At 45.1% G+C, this 26,201-nt stretch overlaps 1 protein-coding gene across 1 annotated transcript in view; it reads right to left on the bottom strand.

Moving 5' to 3' along the window:
- LPP (LIM domain containing preferred translocation partner in lipoma) overlaps positions 1-26,201 on the bottom strand; it is a 341,053-nt gene that overhangs the window by 118,268 nt on the left and 196,584 nt on the right. Inside the window, exon 7 of the mRNA XM_075716569.1 lies at positions 1,246-1,920. Within this exon, the coding sequence (XP_075572684.1) occupies positions 1,246-1,920 (675 nt within the window). The remainder of the gene's footprint in view (positions 1-1,245; positions 1,921-26,201) is intronic.

Below are 26,201 nucleotides of genomic sequence, written 5' to 3'. Positions count from 1 at the left end.
AGAGCTGAGAGTTTATTACTTCTCTCCCCACTCCTAGCTTCTTGGTAAGGAAGGGGAAGAAAAGAGAAAAAGCAGTTTGTTAGCTGCTAGTAGATAATATTTCAAGGACTTCTGTAATTTATTGCCCTCTTTAAACTGCCTGGAGAAACATCTTTGCCTTCAAAAGTTCCCACTGTCAGGAAACGTGGAATTCGGGGAAAACAGTCTGTGTGCTTCTAGTGAAGGAAATGCCAAGAGGACAGACTTTCTGTTATGTGTCAGAAGCTTTTTCCCCTTTCCCTGTGAGCACCCACAAGCTGAAGAGCAGGGACATACTGAGACGAGCCAGGCTGGGCCTGGGCAGCGATGGGTTCACTGCCTCCCCGCCTGGGCTTGGCCATCCTCGCCCTTCGGTGGAGCCTAAGCCCGTCATACACTATGAGGACCCCACAAAGCTAAAGCTCCGGCCCCCCGCCCAGAGCCACATTTGAGACAGCCACCAGCAGAAGTGACAAAAGCCAGCCAGGGTCAAAGTTTGGGCAGAGAAACCAGGCAGACCAGTTTAACTTGCTACCTCAAATCGGCTTCGTTTTATGAGGTCTGGGCACCGGTTCAAGTGGATGGAGGCCACCCGCCGTACCATCACCTGAGAGGAAAATCAGAGCTGAGCTCTGTGGGAACTCATTTCCATGTGGTTTCAGTGACAAGTGATTTTTGAACAGCGACACACCAGAGGTCAACCTCCGCAATCGCTCTGAACCACAATCAAAACCAGCCTCTCGTGTATCTCCTATCTGCCTGAGAAGAGGAAGGATTTGACCGGTAGCACAGAGGTGTCCACAGGCACACGGAGGAAAAGCTCATACCCAACCTCTCGGTTGATCTTGGGAGGGCCTGGAAGGAAAAACCCAAGCGCAGCGATGCTGTAGAGAGGTACGGCCAGCGAGCTCCTAGGGTAACGTCACGTCAGAGGGACGAAACCTCCCTCCTGCCCGCAGGTTGACACCACGCCTCCGCACGTGGCACCGTCTCGCCCTTCAAGGCTGACAGCGTTTCTGAGCCCCCCACAAAAGCCTCTTTTCAAACCAGATGAGAGTTCCCTATTTCCAGCTTTTAAGAAGCCATGTGGAGGGAGACTTGCCCCAAGCCCTGACAGGCACTGTTTAACACTCCCCCCCACCACCTTTCAGGAAGGCTCCCGGGGCACGTTCAGCCATGCGGCTCTCTGCTCCCCCAGGGAGGCCGGCGAGCATCCGCATCTCCTACCTTTTGCTGCATGGCAGGCGGCTGCGGGGCCAGCACCGGGTCAGTGATGTAGGTCTTCTTCGTGCCGGGCGGCTGGTAGAGCCCAGGAGGAGCCTGGCCGACGGTGTTACTGGCAGGATACGCTGGCTCAGCCTTCCAGGTGCTCTGCGGCACATAGGGCGCTTCGGAGCCGTTCCTGCCCCCGTACCCCCCGTAGTAGGGGTCCTGGTAGCGGCCCTGTGGAGGTGCATAGCCATAGGCAGGCTCCGAGGGCCGGGCGGGCGGCGGGGCGTAGCCGAAGTCGGGCCCGCGGGGCTGCGGAGGGCCGTACTGCGGGGCACCGGGCGGCCGGGCCGGCGGGGCGGCGAAGGGCTGGCCGGGCCCGAGGCTGCCATAGTGCGCGGGCTGCGGGCCAGGCGGCTGGTAGTGCGGGCTGGGCTGCGCCGTCCTCACCTGGACGTTGAAGGCTGGGCGGCTCGGGGTGGAGGCCGTGGCATAGGAGGCCGGCACCGGCTGCGGCTTCAGGGTGCCGACGGGAGTCACGGGGATGGGCGACGGCTGCCCTGGGCCCTTAGCGGTGGACTTCTTGGTGGCGGTGAGGGGAGGCTGGTTGGGGATGATCATCCGCTTGTGGCCGGTGACAGGGGTGGACACGGATGGGGTAGTGGCGGCAGAGCTGCTCGAGGTCCCGGAGCCCTAGGGAGCAAGGAGAGGAGAGCCGCAGCGTCAGCGGGAGGGACCGCTCGGGCATCAGGCCGAGCAGCGAGGGGTTAAGTGGAAATGGGGGTTTTACAGAAACATCTGCGCAGCAACTCAAACTGCTTAGGAAAGCAGGAATGTACCTGAGACCACACAGTATAAAACGGTAATAGCAACCTTTCCCTGCTCTGACAGAACAGGGACAGCACCGTGGCAGCCAAGCAGAACTGCCGTGCATGCTGTTTCGTCTCTCCTCGGAGTTTTCTCCTCCACCTCAAAACAAACAAACAAACTAAAAAGCAATAAACACAAGAAAAAGGGAGACTCGCTGGAGAACAATTCATCCATTCCTGTGAAAATGAGAGTGTTTTGAAAAAGAGGGAAAATGAGATTATAGTCTCTACGGAAACATGAAATTCCTTGGGTTCCTAGAGCACTTGTAGGGTACTGCCCCAGATACGGGGGTCCTTTAACAATGCAGGAGGCAGCAGAACGGGATAGCCTAAAAGCAGGTCCCAAGCTGTAAGAATTAACTTAGATCAAAGCAAAATATGGAGGTGTCCCTGTCCCTGGCTCTGCTCCTAAGCACTGCTGGTTGAAAGCCTGGAGCGACCCCAGAGAAGGCAAATGTTACACATGGCTCATTAAAGGGCAGAAAGCAGGCCAGGATTCCCGAGAACTTCAGAAGTCAGCTCCCGCCATGGAGCCGTGTAACCCTGCACCGGTGACCCGGGCACAGCAGTGCCTGGGCAGCCAGGGAAGAGGTTCACAGCAAGTGCCGCTGCTTCCTGCAATTTGGCCACCAAATGAAGATTTAGTGCAGTGGCACTGTCCTAACAGGCATCGTACATCCTTCTGTCTAGTACACTTGTTTGTCTGGCTTACCTCTTATTTAAATCCCATGTCCAAAAACACCAGTGTGAAAGGACATCTCTGTTAAAGAGCTAACAATGTGAAATAGTTTCTGAAGAACACTGAAGACCATCCTTAAGTCTTTTCACTAAATCAAAGAAGGGAAAACTTGAATTTCTGGAATTTAGGATTAGGTAAAATTTCTTGCCTCTCTATTTTCTTTTATTCTGAAAGAGTACCTGGATTTCATGTCTTCCTATACACAGATGCATTAAAGTGAAGACATGCAGTCTGACAGTATTTCTTTGCTGTCGCACTTAACACCATAGTTATATGAGTTTATATCTCATCCAAACTCCCTGCACTGGGCTTGATCTCACTCATGATCTGCTTGATAACCTACAAGTTCACAGCAGCCCAAAGCCAGACCAGCTCAGCCCTCACCGATGGTTGTGTTCACACTAAAGGCATATGCCACCTTTCCCTAAATGAACAATCTTGTATTTGTCCCCAGGTGTTCCTGCTTTATGCAGGCACCCTGACCTCTATCTACTGCCCCATCACCCTCTTGCTGGGACCACTGGACAGGGTTGAGAGCGGTGGCAGCTCATGGGGACACCCCACGCACAAGCTCTACCCGGGCCAGAGAAATCCTCTGCCTGGTCAGCAGGTGGCGGCAATAAATTGCTGCCAAACCAAGCCAGGTCAGTAGCTGGAGAGGAACTTCAAACAGCCATGTCTCTGCGCCCGCAAGGGTACCAAACTCACCTTCCATAGAAGGTGGGAGAAAGGCAGACACCTCCACCCAACATTTGGCAACCAGCACATATGAAGAAAAGGGAGATAAGGGCAAGCTGCCCAACTTCTAGTCCACAGCCCACAAGCAAGTCTACCAAAGGAATAAGGAAGCTCTACTACCCAACCAGTAGATCTTCCCTAGTGATGTGCAAATATGTTTTTGCTGATGCATTGCTGAAGACCTTACTCCTGCAATCACACCTTCAGGGCAAACCTCCCATGAGAGTAAACATCCCATGAGGAATCACTATAAATGAGCAAAAAAACAGGCAAATAAGAGCATCAACCTGTTTTGAGAGATGTAAAAGGTGTGTATGCAGAGGTGGGGAATAATAAGGCAGCAAACTTCTGCTGGAGAAAAAACATCTCACTGTATTCAAACCCTGACCTTGCCAACAGATCCATGACAAGGCAGTACATAGACAGGCTGAAGAGATTTTGAAAATGAGAGCAAGGAAGAGCTGAAGCGTGTCTCAGTTGAACTGCAAGGGCAGAGACAGGTTAAGGGTCTGTAGCCCTCCATTAATACTGCCTGATTCTTCTATTTCTGAAACACCTGACGAGGAGCAGGCATTCCTCCATCCCTGCTTCAGAGCACAACTGCACCAGCACTCATTGCTAGCAAGAAAATTTGCTTTCTGTCGGAATTATTCTCCCATGTCAGCTTGGCATTTATGCCCAGGAGTGCTAGAAACTTTCCCATTTCCTCACCTATTTCATTCTTGTAAATGACAGTAGTTTGTCCACTTACTGTAATGGGATGAAAGGTCCACAACGCGGCACTGTGTAATTACCACCAGAAAAGCATTTTTCTTTTCCATGTGAAGAGGGAGAAGGTAGATAATGTTTTAAAGACAATGGCCTATCAGGGGGAGGGGGAAAGCCCAAACCAAAACAACATAAATGAGCCCTGTTCATCACATCTTATGTTTCTGAATGCGGACTCTGGAAGCAGGTGATGACAGACCACTAGTAAAGCTCTTGCAATGGAAGTCGATCCCATCCCAAGAAGCTGGGGACTTCACGTAACACTTAATGCATTGATGCCAGTCTCCTGCCTGGACTGGAATAAACCTTAAGAATGAATGATAATGCTTTCCTCCAAAAAACCCTTCACTGCCTGTTGACTGGCACTCTGAAAGGCTCTAAGCAGCTCCCATATTTGACACTGCAAAGAGAATGTGTCCCCTCCTGCACTGGAGCCCAGTGAAGGAGGGCAGCAAGCTGGGGGTACCTGGGCCAGAGACCCAGCTCTGCCATCCACTTCACAGCAAAGGCTCGAGCTAACAAGTACCGGCTGCATTGTGGCATTCAAACCACAGGCTGCCTTGAGGAGGAGGAAGTTTGCATCAGTAGGAGTCCCCAGAGGCACCCTGTGTGACTCATTCTGAATTCCTCTGAGGGTGCTGGGCAAGTGTGTGATGAAAGCTGGCTTTAGGGGGGGAAGAGGGTGTAAGGCTAGTTAATGTGGTGTCGTAGAGAAATGGGACAGGTTAAAGGGAATTTAATACTTCTGGAGCACTGATGATTTACGGGGACACAAAGAGGAACACTGGGTGTAGCTCCTAAGCAAGGGCACAGGTGAGGTATCACCATAAATCCTCTGCCCTTTTGCCTGAGAGAGAGATGGGTGGCCACAGTCCAGCCTTTTGTATGTCCAGCTCTGGACTCAAATATCACCCCAGGCTTAAACCTCTAGATTATTAATGGATTAGGTAAAGACTTTATAAACGCATATGAACTATGGACAAGATTCCTGCTCTGAGGACAGGCGTGTGCGGAAGGATGAGAAAAGGGTACTCAGATACCACGGGGAAGAGCGATTTCAACAGATGTCTGGAAGGCACGAGGAGGACAGGAGGGATGGATGAGGCTATAAAGATGCCAGGTAGGTGGAGAGGGAGCAATGAACAGGAAGCTGGAAAGGGCTACCTATATCACTGGGTACAGTCCCAGCAAAACAGATGACTGTCACAAATGTTTCATCCAAATGAGTCCACATAACTTCTACCACTGCAACGAAGCAGACTTGTCCAAAAGCACATCGAAGTGACAGCCCAGAAGGACGAAAACAAGTAGAAATAGGAGAAAGAAAAAGGAGAAGGACAAAGACAAAGAGTGGATTCATAGGAGTGCAGGCATCCCTTCCTCCAGCAGCTCCTGGACAGCTCATTTCAAAACCATATTGCATTTGCAAGTGACTGTCACAGCCAAACACACTCTCTGACATCCTCTAAGGGGTGTTTTCAGAGGAAGACAGGCTTTCCTCTGCTCGCCATGCACTAGATGAAACCGTCTGACACACTTCGCAAGTGCAAATTAGAACCACGCTACTTACCATCAACCCCTTCTTGCAAATTCATATTTGCAAAGAGAGAGTAAACTAGAAACCCCAGGTGCTGATAACACAGAGTTGTTAAGAGAAACTAGAGTAGGAAGGAGTTAAATTCAGAACCTCATCTACCACAAGCATTATAATACAAAATCTTTTTTTTAATGGGGAAAGCACAAGAGCCTTGTTTAAACACAGATGGAAGTACCTAAATGTACTGCCTCTTCTACAAATGAATTATCCAGCAGTTCAAATAAAGGTGAACCAACACTGACAGAATCAAGTAAAACTCAATCAATGTGGGAGGAAAAAACCCCCCAAAACACTTCTCCTAAAAAAAGTTACCATGCATAACCATGAGGGGAATCATTTTGCTTGGTAACTCCTGCCCTGCCTTCTTAAATGCAGAGAAAGTTTATAAACATTTTCAGGAGTTTCTTGTACCAACCATCATATAAGAAGTCTATGGTGTTGTGATAAATCCATACTGTCCTAGGGGTCTGACTGTCAAAGCTGGGTATCTGGACTCAAAGCTACCCTGGTGGGGAAACGCGAAATCCTGAGTATCTGATTGATTCTTCATTCTGTAAAAATTACTTACGTAGATCTTAAATTAAATTCAACGTATACCTACAAGTAAAAAGTCATCACATAGGTACTAGGGATGAAACCTGTTGTTCTACAGAAATTAGACTATAATTCTATACCATTTGTTGGGGTTAAATCTTAAAAAGAGTACAAAATAACTATAGTTATATATATGATTCTATATGATCAGCTGGAACCCTTATGAAAAGGACTTCATTCTCCTTTTATTTTGTGCATTTGTAGAGTATTTTCTATAGAATCCCTTCAGTTATTCAGTTTCACAGACTGGATCAAAAATGCCAACACAAAGTTTATCACATTCTATTCAATTCTCCAGGCATTTTTCATAAAGGTACAGTTGAATAGCTTTAAGCCCTTTAGCTGTCAAATTATCACATATAAAGATACATTACTCCAGCTCAGTGGTTTTCAACCTTTATGCTCGGCAGCCCCCAAACGTTTTTCAGGAGAGACAAGCTCCTTTACGGAGAGAGTTAATCTACTGACAATAAACATGTTTTTTTAAGTTACCTTTCACTGAAATCTTCTTAGTTACCTTAGGAATGATCCACAGACCCCCAGGGTTTGCGGAGCCCAGGTTGAGAACCACGGCTCTAGCTGGAGCTGCCTTTTTCAAGCATTTTGGTCACTATTTACTCCAGGATAGGAATGAAACAACCCTTCTTCCTCGAAAGGCAGAAACCTGGCAACTACCAGCAGGCTGAACCCAGGATGCAGCACTCCCAGGGGGTTGCCAGTTCACAGTGCCGACGCAGCATCTCTCTTCCTAACTCAGCCACTCTTCTGCATGGTTCACCAGCACAAGCTGGACTGAAACATGGTGCCAGCTCAGGCATGTGCCAGCTGAAGTCTTTTAATGACCACCCAGTGGTGGTGGCACCTGGAGGCCTGGGTGGGAAAGGCAGCGAAGGGTGGAAAATTAACTTGGCTTCTCCTGATGCCGTGGATTGCCATTCACCTCGGCTAGCTGGAGGTGCTTAAAGCTCTCTCTGCGAAATGCGTCTCCACGGGGTCATTTATCCCATTCTAATATTGAAGCCTAAAATAGGGGAGATGAATCATCCACTAGGGGAATCTACTTCACACCACTGACTGTAAAAGAAGCATAAAACCAGCCAAGACAAGTCACTGAATATTTAGACAGCACAAGTTAGTGGAGACAAATTCCACAATAAGTAGGTAATTTTGACGTGACTGTTAGAAGCACAGATACCTCTTCCCTGCATCAAGTGCACTGCCACTCAAGCTCAGCTAGTGCTGTGCACCAAGGGGATTTCTGAGTGTCAGCAGCTCAGATCATCAGCCAGGACCCTGCCACGCTGTGCAGCCAACGCAAGACCAAGAGGCTGGGCTGCAAAGGCATTTCCAGCATATGAAGGGGGGTGACGTGGGTGGGTCCCCGCTTCCCACCTCCTTTTCCACCTCTGTGCTGAACAGTGGTTCCCGCTGGAACTGCTGGAGCTGCTGCCTTGCCAGGAGCAGCGGCTGGGCTGAGCCTCTCTCCTGCCTGAGGTAGCAGATCCCAGCTCCCCCTCAATTTGGGAAGGATAACCCTAGAGAAAAATCAAATACTCTGCTTGGAAGCCTGGGCCTTTAGGTACCTGAAAATGTGAATAGGCATTTTACGGGGTTTCCTGATGTGCAGAGACATCTAACTCCTGCTGACTTCAAATTCTGTATTTGAACAAGCTGCCTTGCTAGTGATAATGTATGGCCAGGTTCTCCTGAACATATCCTCTTTTTCTGTCTGAAATAACATCTGGGTGAAAAAGAGAAATCTGGCCTTTCATTTGGGACTTGCAGATGCCTGGAGTCCTGGTAGAGCTCCAGCTGGGTGCTGAATGTCCAGAGATCCTGGGTAGATGCAGTGCCCCAATTCAGCATACCTGATGCATTTTCAATATACAGGATTTTCTGGCCTTCTTTATCATGTCCAGACAGTAGGCCAGGCACACTGAGGACACATCAGTCCCCTTTGCACTGCTGCTATGTGGTGGGTGCACGCAGCTCAGTTGCTAACACAGATTTCTTCAGGTGTCAAAATGCCCTTAGAATCCAGTCCAAAATTTTGAAGTCTGGTCCAAAACCTTAAAACCCTCAGCCAAAACAGGTTTATAATCAGATGAAGCTTTTCTTTACAGCTTCATCATTCTCTCATTTCTAGTTTACAGCTGATGAGCGAGTGTCACGGAGGCATGGGCTGTGCATGGATCAGCAGCCACACTCACACCTCCCAGATGTGTTTATATGGGATTCAGCTTGTTGGCTCGATCACCAGAAGCTATCAAGGTATTCGAATGGATTGCTCCTAGGCATTATACCAAAAGAAAAAGAGGAGAAATCTAATAAAGTGTTCATCTCTGGTTCTCAAATGAAGAGAATACCTTACAGATGCCATAAAGTGTTACAAGAACACAACTGCTTCTGAGCTTTGATCTGTTTTTCAGCTGCTACCATGGGTGGAAAAGGACTCAACATAGTTGTTAATGTTTCTGTTCACAACCTCTTTTGTACTCCTTGTGATGACCCAGCTTGAAACACAAGGGAGAAGAGGGTGCACAAAAGAAAAGGTGATAAGTTGACCTCCAATATTTTCTCATGGAAAACAGCCTTTCACAACTGATGCGCAGTTATAGACACATACCTTGGTTCAGCTTTCAGTACGAGTGTCAAGTGTTTTAGGCAATCTTGGTTTCCGCTTTCCAACACTCCATTAATTCCACAGAGCCTGAACACATCTGAAAAGTTTGGTCTCCAAAACACAACAGTGTTACGCCCGGGAAGAATTTTGCTTTTCCTTCTCAGTTTCATATTTACTTTTTTATTTGTTTACCCCAATACTATCACTACAATGACTACTATGAGCTTTTTTATTCATTTTTCCCTTTTCTGATGAATGATCATCTGGTATTTATGAGAAGGACTATGTGAGACACCAGTTTCCAAAGTTGTGCAAACAACTGACCTAAATAGTTCTGGTGGACAGTCAAGGGCCACAATTTTAGCTTAATTCATTGAAAGGGCTAGTTACGATTAAAACTCTCCTATTTAAGCAATTCCACTTGACCAGTTCAAATGCAGTAGCAACTTCATCTACAAGAACATCGGATATCAGCACAAGAAATATCTTTGTCAAAAAGCTACAGGAGATGGCAGTCATGAGAAGTTAAATGTTTTCTGAATTAATTTTGGGATATTTCTGTAATTTTGCATTTGCATTACTAAAATGACAAATTTGTGCCGATCTGGACCTCAGGAACATGCAATGGCAGCCCCTTGCACTGGCTGAATCGGTGGCACATCGTCTCAGCAACAAATTACATAAGGAGCTGTGCACCGCAGCCCTTTGGTTACATCAAAACACAGAACTACTGAATACAATCCTGGCACAGAAGACCACAAAAAGAGAGCGGTACCATGTGACAACGAGTCACTATGTGTATGGAGCAGTGAAACTGAGCTCCTTAAGGAGCTCCTTCTCTAAGGCTTAGCAAGGCAGGAATGTCCAAAGCATTTCCATTCAGCAAACTGGGCCCTTCTAACGGGCTGAACAAGTCTCCTTGCTTAATTTAGGCAAAATGTTGCCCTGCCTGACAATGGGGAAGCCCCCCCGCCCCTATAAATAAGACCTTTGGGTAAGCAAAGTATTTTTATGACTTTTGCTATTACTAAGCTAGTGAAGCTTAAAGTATCATAATTACACTGTCCACAGACTTAAAAACGTTTTTTTCTTCCTTTTATAACTTGCTATTTGTAATGGAAAAGAAGCTCATGCGCATGATAAGTATGGACAGGCTGGAGGGTTATACAGATTATGCCGCTATCCATGGATGTGTATCATGATTATAAAAAAATGGATTGCAAATGTATAATGGAAGATGCGTGAGTGAGGGGAAGGGATGTGCACCTGTGAGTGACAGGACTAAATACACGCATTCATGAAGTCTTCTGGAGAAGTATTCTAAAACTTATATGGAAAAGTTATCATTTTCTATTGTGTGTTGAAGAACAGATTTAAAGGACAGTCCAAAAACTCTATAAAAGCTTCTCATTTCCTATTAAATGGCAAAGGAGTTTTAAAGTGTTTATAGAGTATGCAGGCTTTCTTCCTTTATTAATTCTAGAGAACATTAAAAGAGTGTGCATATGCACACATAAAATAATATGAAATACATATGCACTCAGACACTACTTGGTTTACTTTGTGTTACTTGTTATTTGTTTATGATTCCATTTATTTGTTGCATTGCTTGCCTTTATAACCTCTTTATCTTTTCAAATTCCAAAACTCTATTAAACCAGATTTAAAAAATTATCTTACCAGAGGGCATAAACATTTTCGAATGTTAGTATTGTCTCTATTTCCTGTGAAAACCATGTGTTTTTATTCTTCTTTTCCCCACGTTTTAAAGCCTACGCAAATAGTAGTACAGAAGAGCACAAGCATCAGCGAACAATTCCGTGTTCGTATAACATCTGCTTTCTTATGGTTCACTTGAGGTCCAGAACCCACCGTCATCTGCCAATATTTTTAGTGGGCTACAAAATGATTCAAGTTAGTAACTTGAGTGGTTAGCAGCAGAGAAAAACTATATGGCCTCACCAAAAAAATAACAGCTCAAGCAAAAAAAACCCATAAAAGACAGGCAGATGTGACAGAGAGGTTATTTTCCTATTAGATCCAATGTACACCTTTCCAAAAGGCTGACGAGCTCCAACAACAGGTCAAATTTAACTGTTTTCCCAGATGGCTCCTTCTGGGAAGTGGAGTGGAACATTCCCTCACTTACCGTCTGCCTGGGTTATCACCACTGCCCGAAATACCTTAGTCTTTCCACAATATTGCAATTTCCAAGTATGATGTTGAGAAATCTATCTGATCGGAAAGGTTTACTTTCACCTGCTGTGGCTTTTTAGATTATTCTATAGGTATATAAATACATATACCAAGATACACAGAATTTACCCGCTGCAACATGTCTAGTCAAAACACCAGGGCAGTACTGTAACAAGTCAGGAAAGCGAAAGAGAGCACACTAATTTATAGCGCAAGAAAAAATGCCATCTGTACCACAGAAATATTTGAGTATGAAACAATACAGAAAGTTAGAATATTTTTAAATTAAGGTATTAACTCAGAATAATCACTGTTTCCTCACTATTTGCCTCTCTTCATAGATACATATGATTACATTAAATGTATAGTTAATAAAGTGTTAGAATCATAACAGTATCACTCTAAAAAGCCTGTGTAAAGCAATGTTAAATCCATTGCCTCACCAGACTTGGTTTTGTTGCAAATGGCATTATAAATTAATCCAGTTTTCCTAAATATGCCTTGAGGAAACAAAACCACAAATAGCCATTGTAAGTTTTAATATAAAAACACAAAAAACCCCAAAGAACAAAAAAATCTTCTCTTCTTTCTTAACTGGAATGCAAGAGCTGTGTTTTTAACAACTGATATTGCTGAATAGGTTATATACTTAGTCCAAAAATGTCAACTTTTTTTGACGCAGCTCAGTCCCACATACTAGTTTAATACCAGGCTTTCTCCTATGCCACACTCCTCTCAGCTCAGCAGTTTTAGGGGAAAAAAAAAAAAGAAAAATATCGCTAAACTTCATCAACACCGACCTAATGAGCCTGATTAAGTTATGATTTATAATTTTCCTTGCTTACACTGTTCTTGGACCAAAATAACATCCCAAGACATGCCTGCTGATTGGGTTAAGGTTATCACAGTCACAGCTGAGAACCAGAATATTCTTCAATACTTCCTGCTGCCTGAGTTACATATTTTAAAAAGTGCCTTATACCAAGCCAGATTCTGATCTCAGTGGCACTGGTGCCAGCTTAAGCACGTCTGTTGAGTCCAGCAGATTTACTCCAAATACACTGGCTGTTGCAGTTCGGGATTTGGCCTACTACTGCCTCTGAATTTGGAGGCTTTTTCTCCCCACTGGAAACGCAGCGGAGGTTTCTGTGCAGATGGTAACGAATCCTCCAGGTCTAACCTCCTCCAGGTCTAGCTTTGCTTAAAACTGAACCTGTAGGGAGATCTTGGCAATTCATACTGCTGCAACCTGAACAAAAGCAAATGAAATTTATGACCGAGGCTAAATATAGCCTGCATTGGACTAAACCTCAGCACCTCCAAGCACCCAGCTCAGCCCATAATGGCAGCAGCATCGACCAGTCCAGCTCTCAGGCCAGCTGGGCACCCTGACCTGTGCACCCATCCACAAACACTTTTGCATTAGGAATTAAAAACAAGCATGCTAATTCAAAACAAACAGACATATCCTCCCTCTCTCTTCACTTCTTTCCTTGTGGTGGATGTATAAATGCATACTGATGGCTACTGGGATTTATAGCCTAACTGTTTTTGACATTTTTAACTTCAGAATTTGAAACAGTGACTTTCTAGCCCTGGGGCAGGAGTGCTAAATACTAAAAACTTTGGGACTAGGGAGTATTAATTTAGTCCTTCTGAGCAGCTTGGCTTCAACTATGTTCTAACAAGGGCTCAACGCTCTCCAAAACTCAGCAGTGGACGCCCAAAAACTGCAAGGAATTTTGGATCCAAACCGGAGTTTCGTGGCTTTCGTTCTTGTTTGTCACAGGTCAAATTAAGTTCCAAACCTGAACTTGAGAGGAGTGGGAAGAATTCAGGTCTGGGTCTAAATTTACAACGGGATTAAATGGTATTTCATTCTGAGCTTGCACGGCATCTTTTCTTCCCCCCTCCCCGGTTCATGTCATATTTGTATTTTAAGAAAAAAAAATTATGCACGGAGCAAGCGTCCTGGCATCACAAGTCATCAATAAATCTCTTTTCCATAACAACCCACAGGAATTCACTGCAGGACCCAATTGTTAAAACACAAAGCAATGACATTCTATAAGCTTTCAGAAGTATCATTCTAGCCCTTGTGGACTCGCTGAATTCTCTAAATGAGTCACTGGCCTCTCAACGGAATTGTCAAAACTTAGGTTAAGCCAGGTTAATTCCCTCCCCGCTTTAATTTAGAAGTCCAGCTGCAGCACGTGGCTTTCCAGTGAAAAGATCTAAATGCAGAGCCCAGTCACCCCGAACAGGAAATCTCACAGGGCCCAAAGCGCACCTTTTCCTAAAAGCTAGAGATAAGCCACACTAACGGGAAAAAAAAGTGATTTCCAAAGCCCTGTGGGCCATGTGATGTAAAAATCAGTATTCCTCTTACATGGCACAAATCACTTTCTGCTGAAGGCCAAAGGACCCTAGCTGAAGCTATTATAGCTGGGGAAGGGGAAAGGGCAGCTGCAAGAAATGAGGAGAGCTGTAAGGACGAGGAGAGCAGACACTTTAACCAGAGCAGGGACAAGGGAGACACCAAAACCAACCAAAGCAAGCGAGCGGACGTGGCATTTGGGGTTGGGCTCAGGGCTTCAGCTAGGTGGGACTTGGAGAGGACATCCCCTCTGCCCTGCACGTTCTCCTTGGCGGGAGGTGAGATGATGGGTACTCATTCTCTCTGTCCAAGGCTGCTTGTGACAACTACAGCTTGCAGCACGGCATCCTGCTTTAGCTACCTTGCCTCTAACCACACACAGTATCAGCTACACTGGAACACCAAAAAGAAAGTCTTTGCTGGGCAGACGCAGCATATCATACTCTTCATAAAGGGATAAAATATGCTGAAAGTAGCTCAGGTTTTTGTACCCCCACCCCTACTCCGCCAGAAGAAAACATCACTGACTAGTTTGGTAGAAAAACCCCTAAATTTCCAGGCTAAATATTTCATGTCCAGTTTGTCCTTAGGAACGGGTACAACAAACAAAAATCCCAGCAGATCATGCCATTGATTTTGATGGTCTATACAAATTTGGTTGAAACCTGTAAACTCTCTTCAACCTTCCAACAGCACTACAGTTTTCACCACTGAGAATACATCCTAAGGTGGAAACGTTTTGCCTCAGCTGTAATTCTTTTAATAATAAAAGAAAAAGCTACCAGCAAATTTTTTTGAAAAAGATGGAAAAGGAAAAAAAATGAAAAAAATGGAAAAAGGAAGAAGGAAAAGAAAATAAATAGTTTATCTTACTACTACTGCAGAGATATATTTAATGAGGATTTTGGACTTCATTAAAAAAAAAGTCGTTTTCAAGATTGCAGAAAAAGCTTAAAACATGATAAAAGCTAAGCAGCCTGATGGAAAATTAAGAAGAAACTGAAGTGTGGTTTTTTTAAAAGAGAAAATACAAATTATTTTAAAGTGATCCCATGATATTTTTAACAGCTGGAATCGATAATGATGAAGTCAGCCATAATTCTACTATATCTAGTTTTGTATCTATCAAAGTCCACAGAACTTTTCCATGAGACAGACAGATAGATATATAGGCTGACAGACAGATGGATAGATACATAAGAAGAAAAAGGAAAAATATCATTAGGAAAGGGAACATTTTCTTGTCTGTTCTTTCAGTATGATTTCTTTTTCATTTCAATTTCTACCTTATTATTTCCTATAAGTAGTAACAGATTTTTCTCTTTCAAAAAATTCTTAAACAGAAAACCTCCTTTGACAGTTTCAGCAGCAGATTAATCACTTTTGCAACCCACAAAAAAAAAAAGTTTTCTGGAAAGCATAACTGTCTGTAAATGTAAATGACAGAATTACTCTCTCTTATGCTAAGACGCCTACACATTCTCTCACTTCCATGACTCAGCACCAGATAAAAGCTTGCGAGATAATAAGCAGCAAACTTTCCTTTAGAACAATAAAAATGGTTAAAAAAACAACTCTTGCTCCCCCCGCCAAAATAAAAAGAAGTCCCCATTATGTTAAAGCAAACTCTGCCAGCGGATTCCCTTCCCACTGGAATAAAATACAAATATCCCAAGGACTTCAGAGAGGAGAGGGACCAGGCTTAAGCAGCATCAAAATCAAAACACATGCAAACATGAGAGGCTTTTCTTTTTCTCCAAATGAGCAAGAATGGGTCTGTTTCACCAAAGAGGAATTTTATTACTGTTCATCCCCTGCCTTGCTCTAATTTGGTAAACAAATGAGTTGAAATTTTGCTCACCTATAATGAAAATTTCCAGGCACTCTAAGGCAACGCACTCATGCCAAAAATCACAGAAACCTGTGGGGAAGGGAGGGGAATTTCAGTGGGACTTTCCCTCCTGCACTGTGGTTGTTGTCTGACTTGAGCGTGTTAGAGCCAGAGTAACGTCTCCTTCAGCAAACCAAGTCAGTGGCAGACCCTTCAGACCAAAACATGACTCTTATTTTGGACAAATCTTCAGAAAAAAAGCTGAAAAGGAGGGTCTCAGACCTCACCTAGGCTCTTATGATACCCCTGAAATGAGCAGGCATGGTCTTGACGCCAAAATATTGGCAGTCAGCTTACGAATGCTGCTGGAACTGAGACAGCCGCTGCCTCTCCACACACCCGCTGGACCCTGCACACAGCTTAGGTAAACAAAGGGTGGTAATTAAGAGAGGGCTGATTATTTACTTATTAAGCCGTGGACCTGAGGAGGAAAGGGGTGACTTTCCAAGCCCCTGTACAGTCCAGAGACGCCCTTGCTAAGTGATGGACGTTTCTGCTAAGAGCTTCCATCACCTCATGTGCTGAGTGGGTCACCAAGAGTCCGTGTCCCTTGGAGGCAGCTCACTCTACCAGGAGCTGAAAACTACCTAGTAAATAAAGCAGCAAAATGCTGCTCGTGCCCATCACCTCTGGAGGAAGCGGAGCCCAGCCAAGGAGTACCACAGCCCCTCCTTAACAGGCTGCTGTCGGTGGCTTTTACATTTTTTACGCTGGACATTGCAGATTAATGGTATTACCCATTAAAGTTTAAATTTAAAGGAAAGCCCCAGGGTAAGGCATCCTGGGCCACAGGTGCAGGACTTCTCGACAGAGGGATGCTTTGAACTGAGCCAGAGGTAGAATCAAACCCTTCGAAATACCTTCATTAATAAAGCGCACCTGCTCCGGTAAGAGGCTGGTGAGCAGAGCCGATGTCTCAGCGTGGTGCTGGCGGGGCTGCGGCTGGAGCACACGTGCGTCCCACACAGACCAAGGAGTGGGCAGGAGCATCCCCATCCCTGCTGCTCCCCATCGCTGCGTAGGGAGCACTGAGCAAACGGAGCAGTGTCCGGATGCTCCGGCTCAGCTGGCTGCCAGGCGGGTGAAGCATTGCCACTGACAAATTCAGTGCCCCTCATATTTATAGAGCCATGTCTTAAAACTTTGGGCAGAGTCCCCCGAGTGCTGGATAATTCCCAAAGAGAGCACCCAGGGCTGGGAAGGGCACGGAGAGAGGGCTCCCAGGCACCCCAACACCATCCCTTTTCCCCAGCATTCCCAATGAAAAGCCCTGTAAGCTCTAGATGAGAATTTGCAGGCCCAGAAAAAGAAAGCACTGGCCTGTTTGCATTCGTGTCTCAAAACCATGCTCTTTATTTCACAAATAACAGATTTCCGCGTCCAAAGTCGACTCAAAGCAGGTGTAGCTCCAGTGGTTTCTGTGCAGCCACATCTGCTCACACTCCAGGGCAAACACCAAACTATTTATTGCTACTTGAAATTTATTACATTTTTAGTCCTCCATCCCGAAACTGCTTTTGTTGAAAAATTCCTTTTAAATCCTTCTATGCTGACTGGATAAATCAAATCTGACAATTTAAATGGTAAATTGTTCAGAACTTCAGAGTTTCCACCTGAGGATCTCCAAATACTTTTGGAACTTAAATGCACTTAATCACTCCCATGCCTCTTGCAAAAAGGAAAAAAAAAAAAAAAAAAACATCTTTTTAAATTCTCTTTTCACAGATGAAAAAATGGAGTTCTGGAAGCCCAAAACGGCCCGCTAGGAAGCCGCTTGCCCCAAAGACTGCTTATCCAGTAAATCAGAGGCAGGGCTGGGAAGGGAAGCCAGGAGTTTCAGCAACTCTCAGTCCTCTTGTTCTCACCACTTCATCAAACAACAGGCACAGCTATGTGATCATGCAGTTGTCAGTGTTTTCCCTCAAGGGGGCTGGACAGAAGATGCTGAAAGCATTTGATCCACATGGTATTAAATGCTAGCACTGAATGTTATTGTTCAATGATGAAAATTCAGACATAAATAACTGGCTTGTTTCAAATGAGTAAAAAGATGTCTGTGTTTGCAGGAAACTCACAAGAGGGAGTAAAGAACCAGGGTGTTCCTTTTCTTTTATTATTACCCTTTTTATTTCTTTTGTAGCGGTGTCTGGAAATAAACCATCAGACAGAGGAGCTGCTCCCGCTGCTGCTGTGGCAGATGGCAAGCAGGGCTCGAGACCGGGGCTCTGCTTCGGCAGGGCTGCGTGGGGAATTCTGCAGCGGGAGGAAACAAGGCAAAATGTGCAGGCTGCCGTCTGCATTCAGATAAAGTGCTGTCTGTTGCTAGCAGCACAAGTTGTTCTGAAAACAAGAGTCAATCATCTGTAGCCTTATTTCTGTACATTTCCTGCAGGGGTCTCATGAAATAAATGAGAATAAATGTAAGGGCGAGAGTTCCTATTAGGAGCAGCCTCGTCAGCATCACCCAGCCAAGCATTTACGTCATCAGCATGCTAATTTAATCAGACCTGAGCAGTGATGCTATAAATGGATTACCATCCCAGCTAGTGTGGTTACCGAGGTAACTCAGCCCTTTGAGCCACCGATACAATCGGCTTAATGATAATAAAAACCTCAGCACAAATGAAACAGAAGGAAAAGCCTGACAGGGCTGACGCATACACGACCCTTTCTCTCATCTTCCCCCTCCCCTTCCCCAACCTCAGCCGCTTACTGCAATAAAATTAAGTGCTGCTGTGATCTGTATGCACAGCATTCCCATAGGGAACACACAAGTAAATAGAACCCGCGGAAATAATTAATACAGGCCAACAACTAATGCCGTCAGCACTACTTAGTCATTCCACCAACCCTGAATGAGAGGGACACACAGACAGAAACACCGCACAGGCAGACTCCAAAGGGCTTCAGAGAAATAGTTGCTCACTCCCATGCAGCAGTAATTATACCGACGGAGTGCTGGGGCCAAGAGCTGACTGCAGCAGGGAGTTTAGTCACTGCCCACCCCTGCCAGGAGGGGAGCATTTCCACATCAGCTCCTGCTCATCTGAAACTGGAGGTGACCTGAGAGCAGGCAGCCCAAAGGCCAGGGAGAAACTCAGCTGCAATGTCACCAACCCAGAAGCAGAGGTGACTTGGTCCTTTGCAGGGAGGGATGAAATGGGGCTCTTGGCTTTCCTGCGTTCAGACAGCTCCGCAAAACCAGTGGCCTACTCACCTCCCACCTTAGCCTGGGCAAGGACATCCTTTGCAAAGCGCTAGCCTCAGAGGGCAAAAAGGCAGTGATATATCCCTGCCTTAAAATGGACACAAGATCATACTCTTCAGCTCCTCTAGCTCTTTGCCCGATTGAGCACAAAGCTCTCTGTGGATGCTGAATGCCACACATTTTCCTACTCAGATGCCAAAGGCCAAATTTCCCATAGCTTTCAAGATTTGATATTCTTTTCCTCCTACCCAAAATCTCAACAACTATGAGCTCAAACACCACCATCTAAGAGCCCAGCTGCCAGAGCAGCTCAAGCATTTCACCTGCCCTTACTGCAAGTCACCACCTCCTCACCTACCAATGCTTCATCTGAAAACACCAAACATTACAACTGGATCAGGAGCAAGAGTGCGTACCGTAACCTCAGGCTCATCAGGATCCTGGCGGGTATTGCTCCAGTCCAGGTAGGATCTTAAGGGATTACCATGAGACCAATAACTTTTGACGGATTCACCAGGAGTGCAATGAATTCTGCATTGCCTGTCACATAAACACATGCATCAGTGTCGTTGCTATGTAAATGCCAAAATGCAGCTCGCACAGCCTTTGAAAGAAATCCACAGAGCCTTCCCAACATTTACAACTGGACATATAACAGAAATGGCTGTGCCCTTGCCTTCGTTTCACAGAGCAAAGCTCTGTGGCTGTTCGTGGTGGGATTGCGTGAGGGCAGCTCATTCCACCTATGGCAGACCATCTCAGCAAGCCACCCCAGCACTTTTTCACTGAGCAGAGGTACCCAAGTGTTTGGACCCAAAACAAGCGTTAGTGAGATCTGCTCTTCCAGAAGGGAAGCTTTTTTTTTCTACCCTTTCTGAAGCGGCAGAACACCAGCAAAGCCAAAGCTGCTTCTGTGCACTGTTACGTGTCCCTGCAATAACAGCAGCTTTGTCTATAGAATAGACACATTCAGGCTCATCTCTTGGGAAATCTCACTAAATACTTTCTCACTCCTCCACCACACAGAAGAGCACCAGTCCTCCTGGGAAATTTATTACATACTTCTAGAGAAATATTAAATAGTTCCTTTAGGAGCCCTTTTAGATCAGATTACAGGAGTACACTTATCCCTGGAAGGGAGAGAATCCTATGCAAATGACACCAAATTACTATGAAAAGTTACGCTCTTGGCTGGAAACACCTGACTGGCTGAAAGCGCGGAGTTGCGTGTCCTGATCTAACCATGCCCTCACGGCAGCCAGGCAGGTGAGCCGCAAACAACCCCAGGAAAGGAGGTCAGGGGGATAAAAATCCTCAAACCAAAAGGCAGACGGCAGAGTGCCAGAACACACAGCTCTGGAAATGGCGTGACTGTTGATGTGAAAAAGAAGCCATCACCTTTGCTTCCATTTAAAAGTCATTGTGACAGCTTGAGAGATTGTAACATTTAAGCGACACAGCGACAGCTTGATCCAGTCCAACAATCGCAATTCGCAGACATGCTCTAAACACAAACCCTGCTTCCCTGGGTGCAAAGCAGCTGGTCACTTGGGAAAGGCACATATCAAAGAGGGGACGTAACATTAGAAATGCTCCTTCAGGAGCTCCGTCTCTCACCGGTTATTCTGCATATACCGCGCTTGTGAGACTGGACTGGGGCTCCCTCCATCCTTGTGGCACAGGAAAGATCTGAGCCAAGACTGATGGGTGGAAAGAAAAGGAGAAGAACTGGCATCGATGTCAAGTGTTCCATTAATTTCAATGGGAGCTACAGGTGTGCAGCACTTCAGAGAAAGCCCTTAAATACCTTCGCTGCCGCAGTCAAGCGAAAATTGAACCATGCAGCCTCCCTTTTTCCCCCTTAAACCGTGCTCCTCCTGCCAGCCAGGTGGGCCCTGAGGTGGTTACAGCGATGCCGGGCAATGCAGAACAGCTCCATCCAGCTGCAGGTGTCCCAGCCACATTAAAAAGAGAATTCATTAAAATTTACAGTATACTTCTAACCTCTTTATAGTTAGGTGCTTGTTCCCTTGGCCATGAAGTTATATTAGGTATTACTAGGTATGCTGGGCCTAATAATGGCTCTTTCTTGGTTTTTTTGCTTGCCCAATGTCCTGCTTAGTTAATTTAGTGCTGTGGAGTGATGCCAGAGTAACAGCTCCAGGTACCAATGTCTTCCATGGCAGGTGCAGGACAGCCAGTGCTGCCATTTCTTTCCTGGAGGTGGCTTCTTGAAGGTCCACACAGCATCTGTGAGGGCTTGCTCTGAGGCTCTCTGGAGACGACTTCTCGACACAGTAGGATTTCTGGCCATTTGCAAGTGGATCCTAACCCTGGGCACCAGTTAAATCAATGACCAAAAAGGAGATACTGGAGAATTTGACCATGAAAAAAGAGTCACTAGGCCAAATACTTACTTCACCCCTTACAGCTGTAATGCCAGAGCACTACTGTGCCCCTTCCTGCTGCCCAAAGGCCTTGTCATCCACAGTCAACATCACAAGGGTGATTTTGTTATTTTCATTATTAACGTGACGTTTCCAGTGACCCACAAAGGTAGAGCAGCACAACACACGCTTGCCAACTGTCATCACTCCACATATAGTCTAATGCCTTTAAAAACAAGTCTGCTGTCTGTAACCAAGCTTATTTCACTCTTTCAGGTTGTCTCAAAACCAAATAAATAAATAAAAAGCTGAAACATTTTTGCAGCTGTTTAGCTTCCTAAATGCATATTGTATACTTAAGAAACATTAAGACGGTGACCATCTTGAACAGAGAACCAGTGGCTACAGAGCTCGCCATCTTTGGAACATCTGCTCTGCTTTGAAGTCCCTCGGATTGCAACGGAAGCCAGAATACGAAACCTTCGGTAATGGCTCATTTCCAAGCCTTTATGGACAGATCAGTGGCAGGGCACTGGACTATTCTTAGAGAGAAAGCAGGGCATCCTCAGCCGTTCGCTGTGCACAAAGGCGGTGGATGACTGCAAGGCAGCCAGGGACTTGCAGGTCTCAGACGTGCTGGGGGAGGCCATGTGCGGCCCCGGCTGAGCGCACCTGAGACTTCAGCTCCCTCAGGGAATGGGAACTGGTCAAAGGCAACCCCCTGACGATGTAGTATGGCCTCACTTTTCTTAAGCAAATCTTACAGGCTGAAGGGGACCTCAGGAGGCTGTTCAGCCCGGTCCTCTCCCTTAAGGCAGGACTGGCCCTGCCTAAACTGTTCTGACAGATGCTTGCACAACCTGACCTGAAGCCCCTCCAGTAACTGAGGGCCTACTGTTTCTCCATGCCCCCTTTTTCTGGGGTTACCTATCCCTCCTATAGCATTTTACCTTAATGGCTAACCTAAATCTCTTTGGCTGGATTTTAAGTCGCAGAGGCATTGTGCTTTCCAAAGTAGATGTGCAGAACCTTTCATTCCCCTTTCCTTACAGCTGGAAGCAGACAGACCCTGAACAATTAGGAGGGAAGAACACCCACAGGGAAGAGGTTATTTACATAAACAGGATCACAATGTGCATGTGTTTATATATTTCTTACTTATAAAAAAAATACCACAATCTCTTTTCTGTTCTAATTAAAACACCCAGTTTGCCATGCTGCACAATTGCTAAGCAGATGTAAAATGGGGACTTCAGTAGCTATTTTATGGCTAATCAAATGAGTAAATATAATGATCTGCTCCAATTCCCATTCTGATTACACACTGTAGCTATTTCACTCCCTCAATAAGATCCTTGCACCCAAAAAGAATAGTTTAACAAGCTTAAGAGCAGAATGTTAGGCTCAATTTCTCTAAAGGGTAATAGAGTGGGAGTGTCTGTATAATTAGCTTTGTTGGGCTCCCTCCCTCACTTTACAATACTTTCTATACAGAGCTTTCACTGTCTCTACAGGTCCCCATGTTAAAGCAGCAAAATGATGCAGAGCACATTAGATTCATACTGGTTGTGCAGAGGAGTTTTGGAAGACAAAAAGAGCTGGAGAAGTGCTAGTTACTTCAGCCCAAAAGGGCTCAAGTTTTAATTTAGCTTTAGCAATAAAAGCACACATGTTCATGTACATATCTTATTAATCTCTAATGTATTGAACTCTTAGATGTTTCCAAAAGTTAAGATCCACCAGACTACTAACCAACTGATCAAATCATAGTATAAATCACTAAAGTACACTCAACACTTTCTTCTCTGCATAGAACTTGAAATTAAATTAACAGCACACAATCTGTAACGTGAAACATTAGCTAACATTTGGAAGAGTCTGATACTGAATTCCCTTACAGAAAATAAAAGTATTTTATATACTGATTTTTCACTGTAAGAGACAATTTTTTACATAAGCTGGCAAAACCATAATATTTTGTGCTTGCAGAAGAATTTTCAGTTGAAGATCTGAAAATCCTTTCTGAAGTCAGACAGCCAGGTGGGATATGTGATTATTACCATCTCTGGTTTACAGATGGGAAAATTAATGCTAGAACAGTTAAAAATCTTACTGAAAATACAGGGGACATGTCAGAGATCTGGGGGGAAAGGGAAAACAACAGATCCCGTTTAGTTCCAAAGTACCATGGCTGCCATCAGACCTCTCCCAAATCAGCCATCTTGTATCTCTCCTACTACTTTGTATTTGCGAGCATCAAGGTGCCCATGGATACCATCTTTGGAAACTATCATGCAAAAACCTTGACAAAGAGGTCAAAATCTAGTCAGAATGTTTAATCCTGCAATGGTTGAAAAAAACAAAAATTGAAAACACAAGGCACTAGGGAAGTTACTCCGAAAAGAAAGTCCCACAGCCGAATCACACGCCTCCCCTCTAATGAACAAAATCCACAGTTAATCCATTGCTTCAGAGTAAGTCAATAGCAAATAACAAAGGGAGTAACACAGGTCCAGGAGCCACTTCCATTTTTTTGGCATTCAAACTCTCCAGTTTGCAGTTAGACAGCAATACCTGATCAGAAGCAAACGGATACTGCACTTAAATTTTTCAAATTCCTTGGAAACAACTAAGTATGCCAGGAACCTTCAGCCTTGAAAAGAGACAGCCAAAACTCTTGAGTGGTACAAAAAGGAGGAATGATTGTTCTGTCTTTTCCAGTGCTAGAAAAAAGCAACATGAAACCACCCTAGTGGGAGGCTAATGGAGAACATAAAGAAGAAGGTGGGTCTGCCCCACCTCCATGGGACTCCTTTGCCATGGGATGCTTTAAATTCCAGAGATTTACATGAGTTCATAAAGCAATTGGATGATCTGATAGAGGAAAAATCCCTGACTATTATGGAAGACATCATTTTTATCAAGCCAATCTCTGTGAACAGCAAATTCTTAGATAAAGGGAAATGTTCTGGGGCAGTATTGCTATGAATTTGCACTACTCTTGTCTTCTTCCTTTGGAATTTACTGGGAAGGACACTGAGCCGGAGTAACCATTCATCTGAAGCAGGATGGACAATCTTAGGTTCTTAATTTCAGGCCTATATACACTGACACTTGACAGAAAGATACTGAAAAGCCAAGGCTGAAATTCCAATTTCTGATCCAGGCAGGTTCTTTTTCTAGAAACCAGACTTGCAGTACTTCTGTCTTAAAAACAAAGCAAAACAAAACAGCAGTAGACTGACACTATAATGACAGGAGTTGGGACAAAACGTACTTGATTGAGTGCACTCAAGATGTGACTTCCTTCCAATGTCAGTAGCAAACTACAAGATCCTATGACATTACAAAAGCATTTCTCTGAGTCCAGGAAGCAGGATACCAATGTTTTCATCAAATGAACCAAGCCTAAGCTGAAGCTGGGTCTTCACGACAGCCAGCATTTAAAGTGCTCAAGAAAACTTGGCAGGTAAAGAAGATATTAAAAATTCCCCAGGGGATAGTCTTCCAACAGAGTGAAACCGCAGTCTCTTCTGCATGTGAGAAGTCCAGTTAATGGAGGGACAGTCAACAGCATGTGATGGAGCTAGTGCTGGATGCGCTGGTACGTCCACACACAATGCATCTCCAAGGGAGATGGCAGTCCCGTGCACAAAGTTTTACTGCCTCCCTTATACTGTACTGCACTTGTCTGCAGGAAAAGCTCCCAGCTGTTGGGCACAACATCCTACTTGGGAAGCCAGTTCAAGCATCTTTGCAGAACAAGAAGATCTCCTTCACGTTTCCTTGAGTTGTGAGCTTACAGCTCCTCAGAGGTGTATTAGTAGATTGAGGGATCTGGTTTGGATGTATAGGGAGTTCTTAAGCTGTTGAAGCAGAGAACAGCTGAAAATGGAGAACAGCACCGTGGTAAGTATTTCAAAGACAAACAGACACCTGCTTTGGTGATGGCTGTCCCAGCTTAGCCACACAGAAAAGTGAAACAGCTGCACAAATTTGCAAGGTTGTGCTCAACATAAGCCTTGGAGAGAGACAATTTATCCCAATCCACCCATGCTGTAGTCACAGAAGAGTGGAGAGAAGAAAGCCCCAGAGGTCCAGATGAAAATACTACAGGTCACACATAGCACAACGTTACCTACACATCCTCACTGCACTAGGTACTGAACACTCACCCACACACCTTACACTGAGCAGGCGGGCAAAGAAATGGGTTTATCCCTATTTAACAGAAGGAGAAGTACAGCCCAGAGACAAAAGATGGCTCAGCTAAGGTTACACAACAGCAGGTGAGAGGTCTGGGAGTCTCAGGGACACATCTACAACACAGGTCTGAGAACAACTCACCTCCTCCTCAGGTTCAGGGTGGGACTATGTTAAAAGAAAGTCCAGGTTAGTGATAGATGCTTCAGACTGAATATTTCTTTCCTCCCCCTTCTTTCAGTATAGCCTTCCTGTCTTTAGTAAGCGTAGAGGAAACAATTAGAAAAGCTGGTGCCAAACAGTCCAACCTGACCTTTTGCAGGGCCAAAGCCCCAAATTCCTACCCGGCAAAGCTCTGACAGACATATCTGAGAGTCCTCCTGAGTGCAGCAAGGAAAGCCCCTTCAGGGCTCAAGCTGCTGTTTTACAACAAGAGACATTTTTAGCCCATAATTTTATCTCTTCCATCTTCCCCCATTGCTTGAAATTAAAATAAACATGGACCAGGGCCTAGGATTTTATCTGTCACATATTGCTATCATTAAACACACTTGAAACGAGTGGGTTTAGTTCAAATAAAACTGTCTCTTCCCTCTCCCTTTCTCAGCTCAACAAACATAAAATAGGAAACTGCACTCCAGTACATCCAGAAGCAATGCACGTTACATCATGAGTAGATGATCCATCTGGCAGGCTAACATGGTAATAAGTTTGCTTAATTGTCAGGTAAGGCATATTACAGACCCAGTCTGTCAGTCCTTTTTATTACAGCTTTGTACCGGGG

Source organism: Pelecanus crispus, chromosome 9 (genome assembly GCF_030463565.1).
Source record: "Pelecanus crispus isolate bPelCri1 chromosome 9, bPelCri1.pri, whole genome shotgun sequence".
Lineage (NCBI taxonomy): Eukaryota > Metazoa > Chordata > Aves > Pelecaniformes > Pelecanidae > Pelecanus > Pelecanus crispus.
The sequence above is the reverse complement of the archived record's forward strand: the minus strand, read 5'-3'. Positions and strand labels throughout refer to the sequence as shown.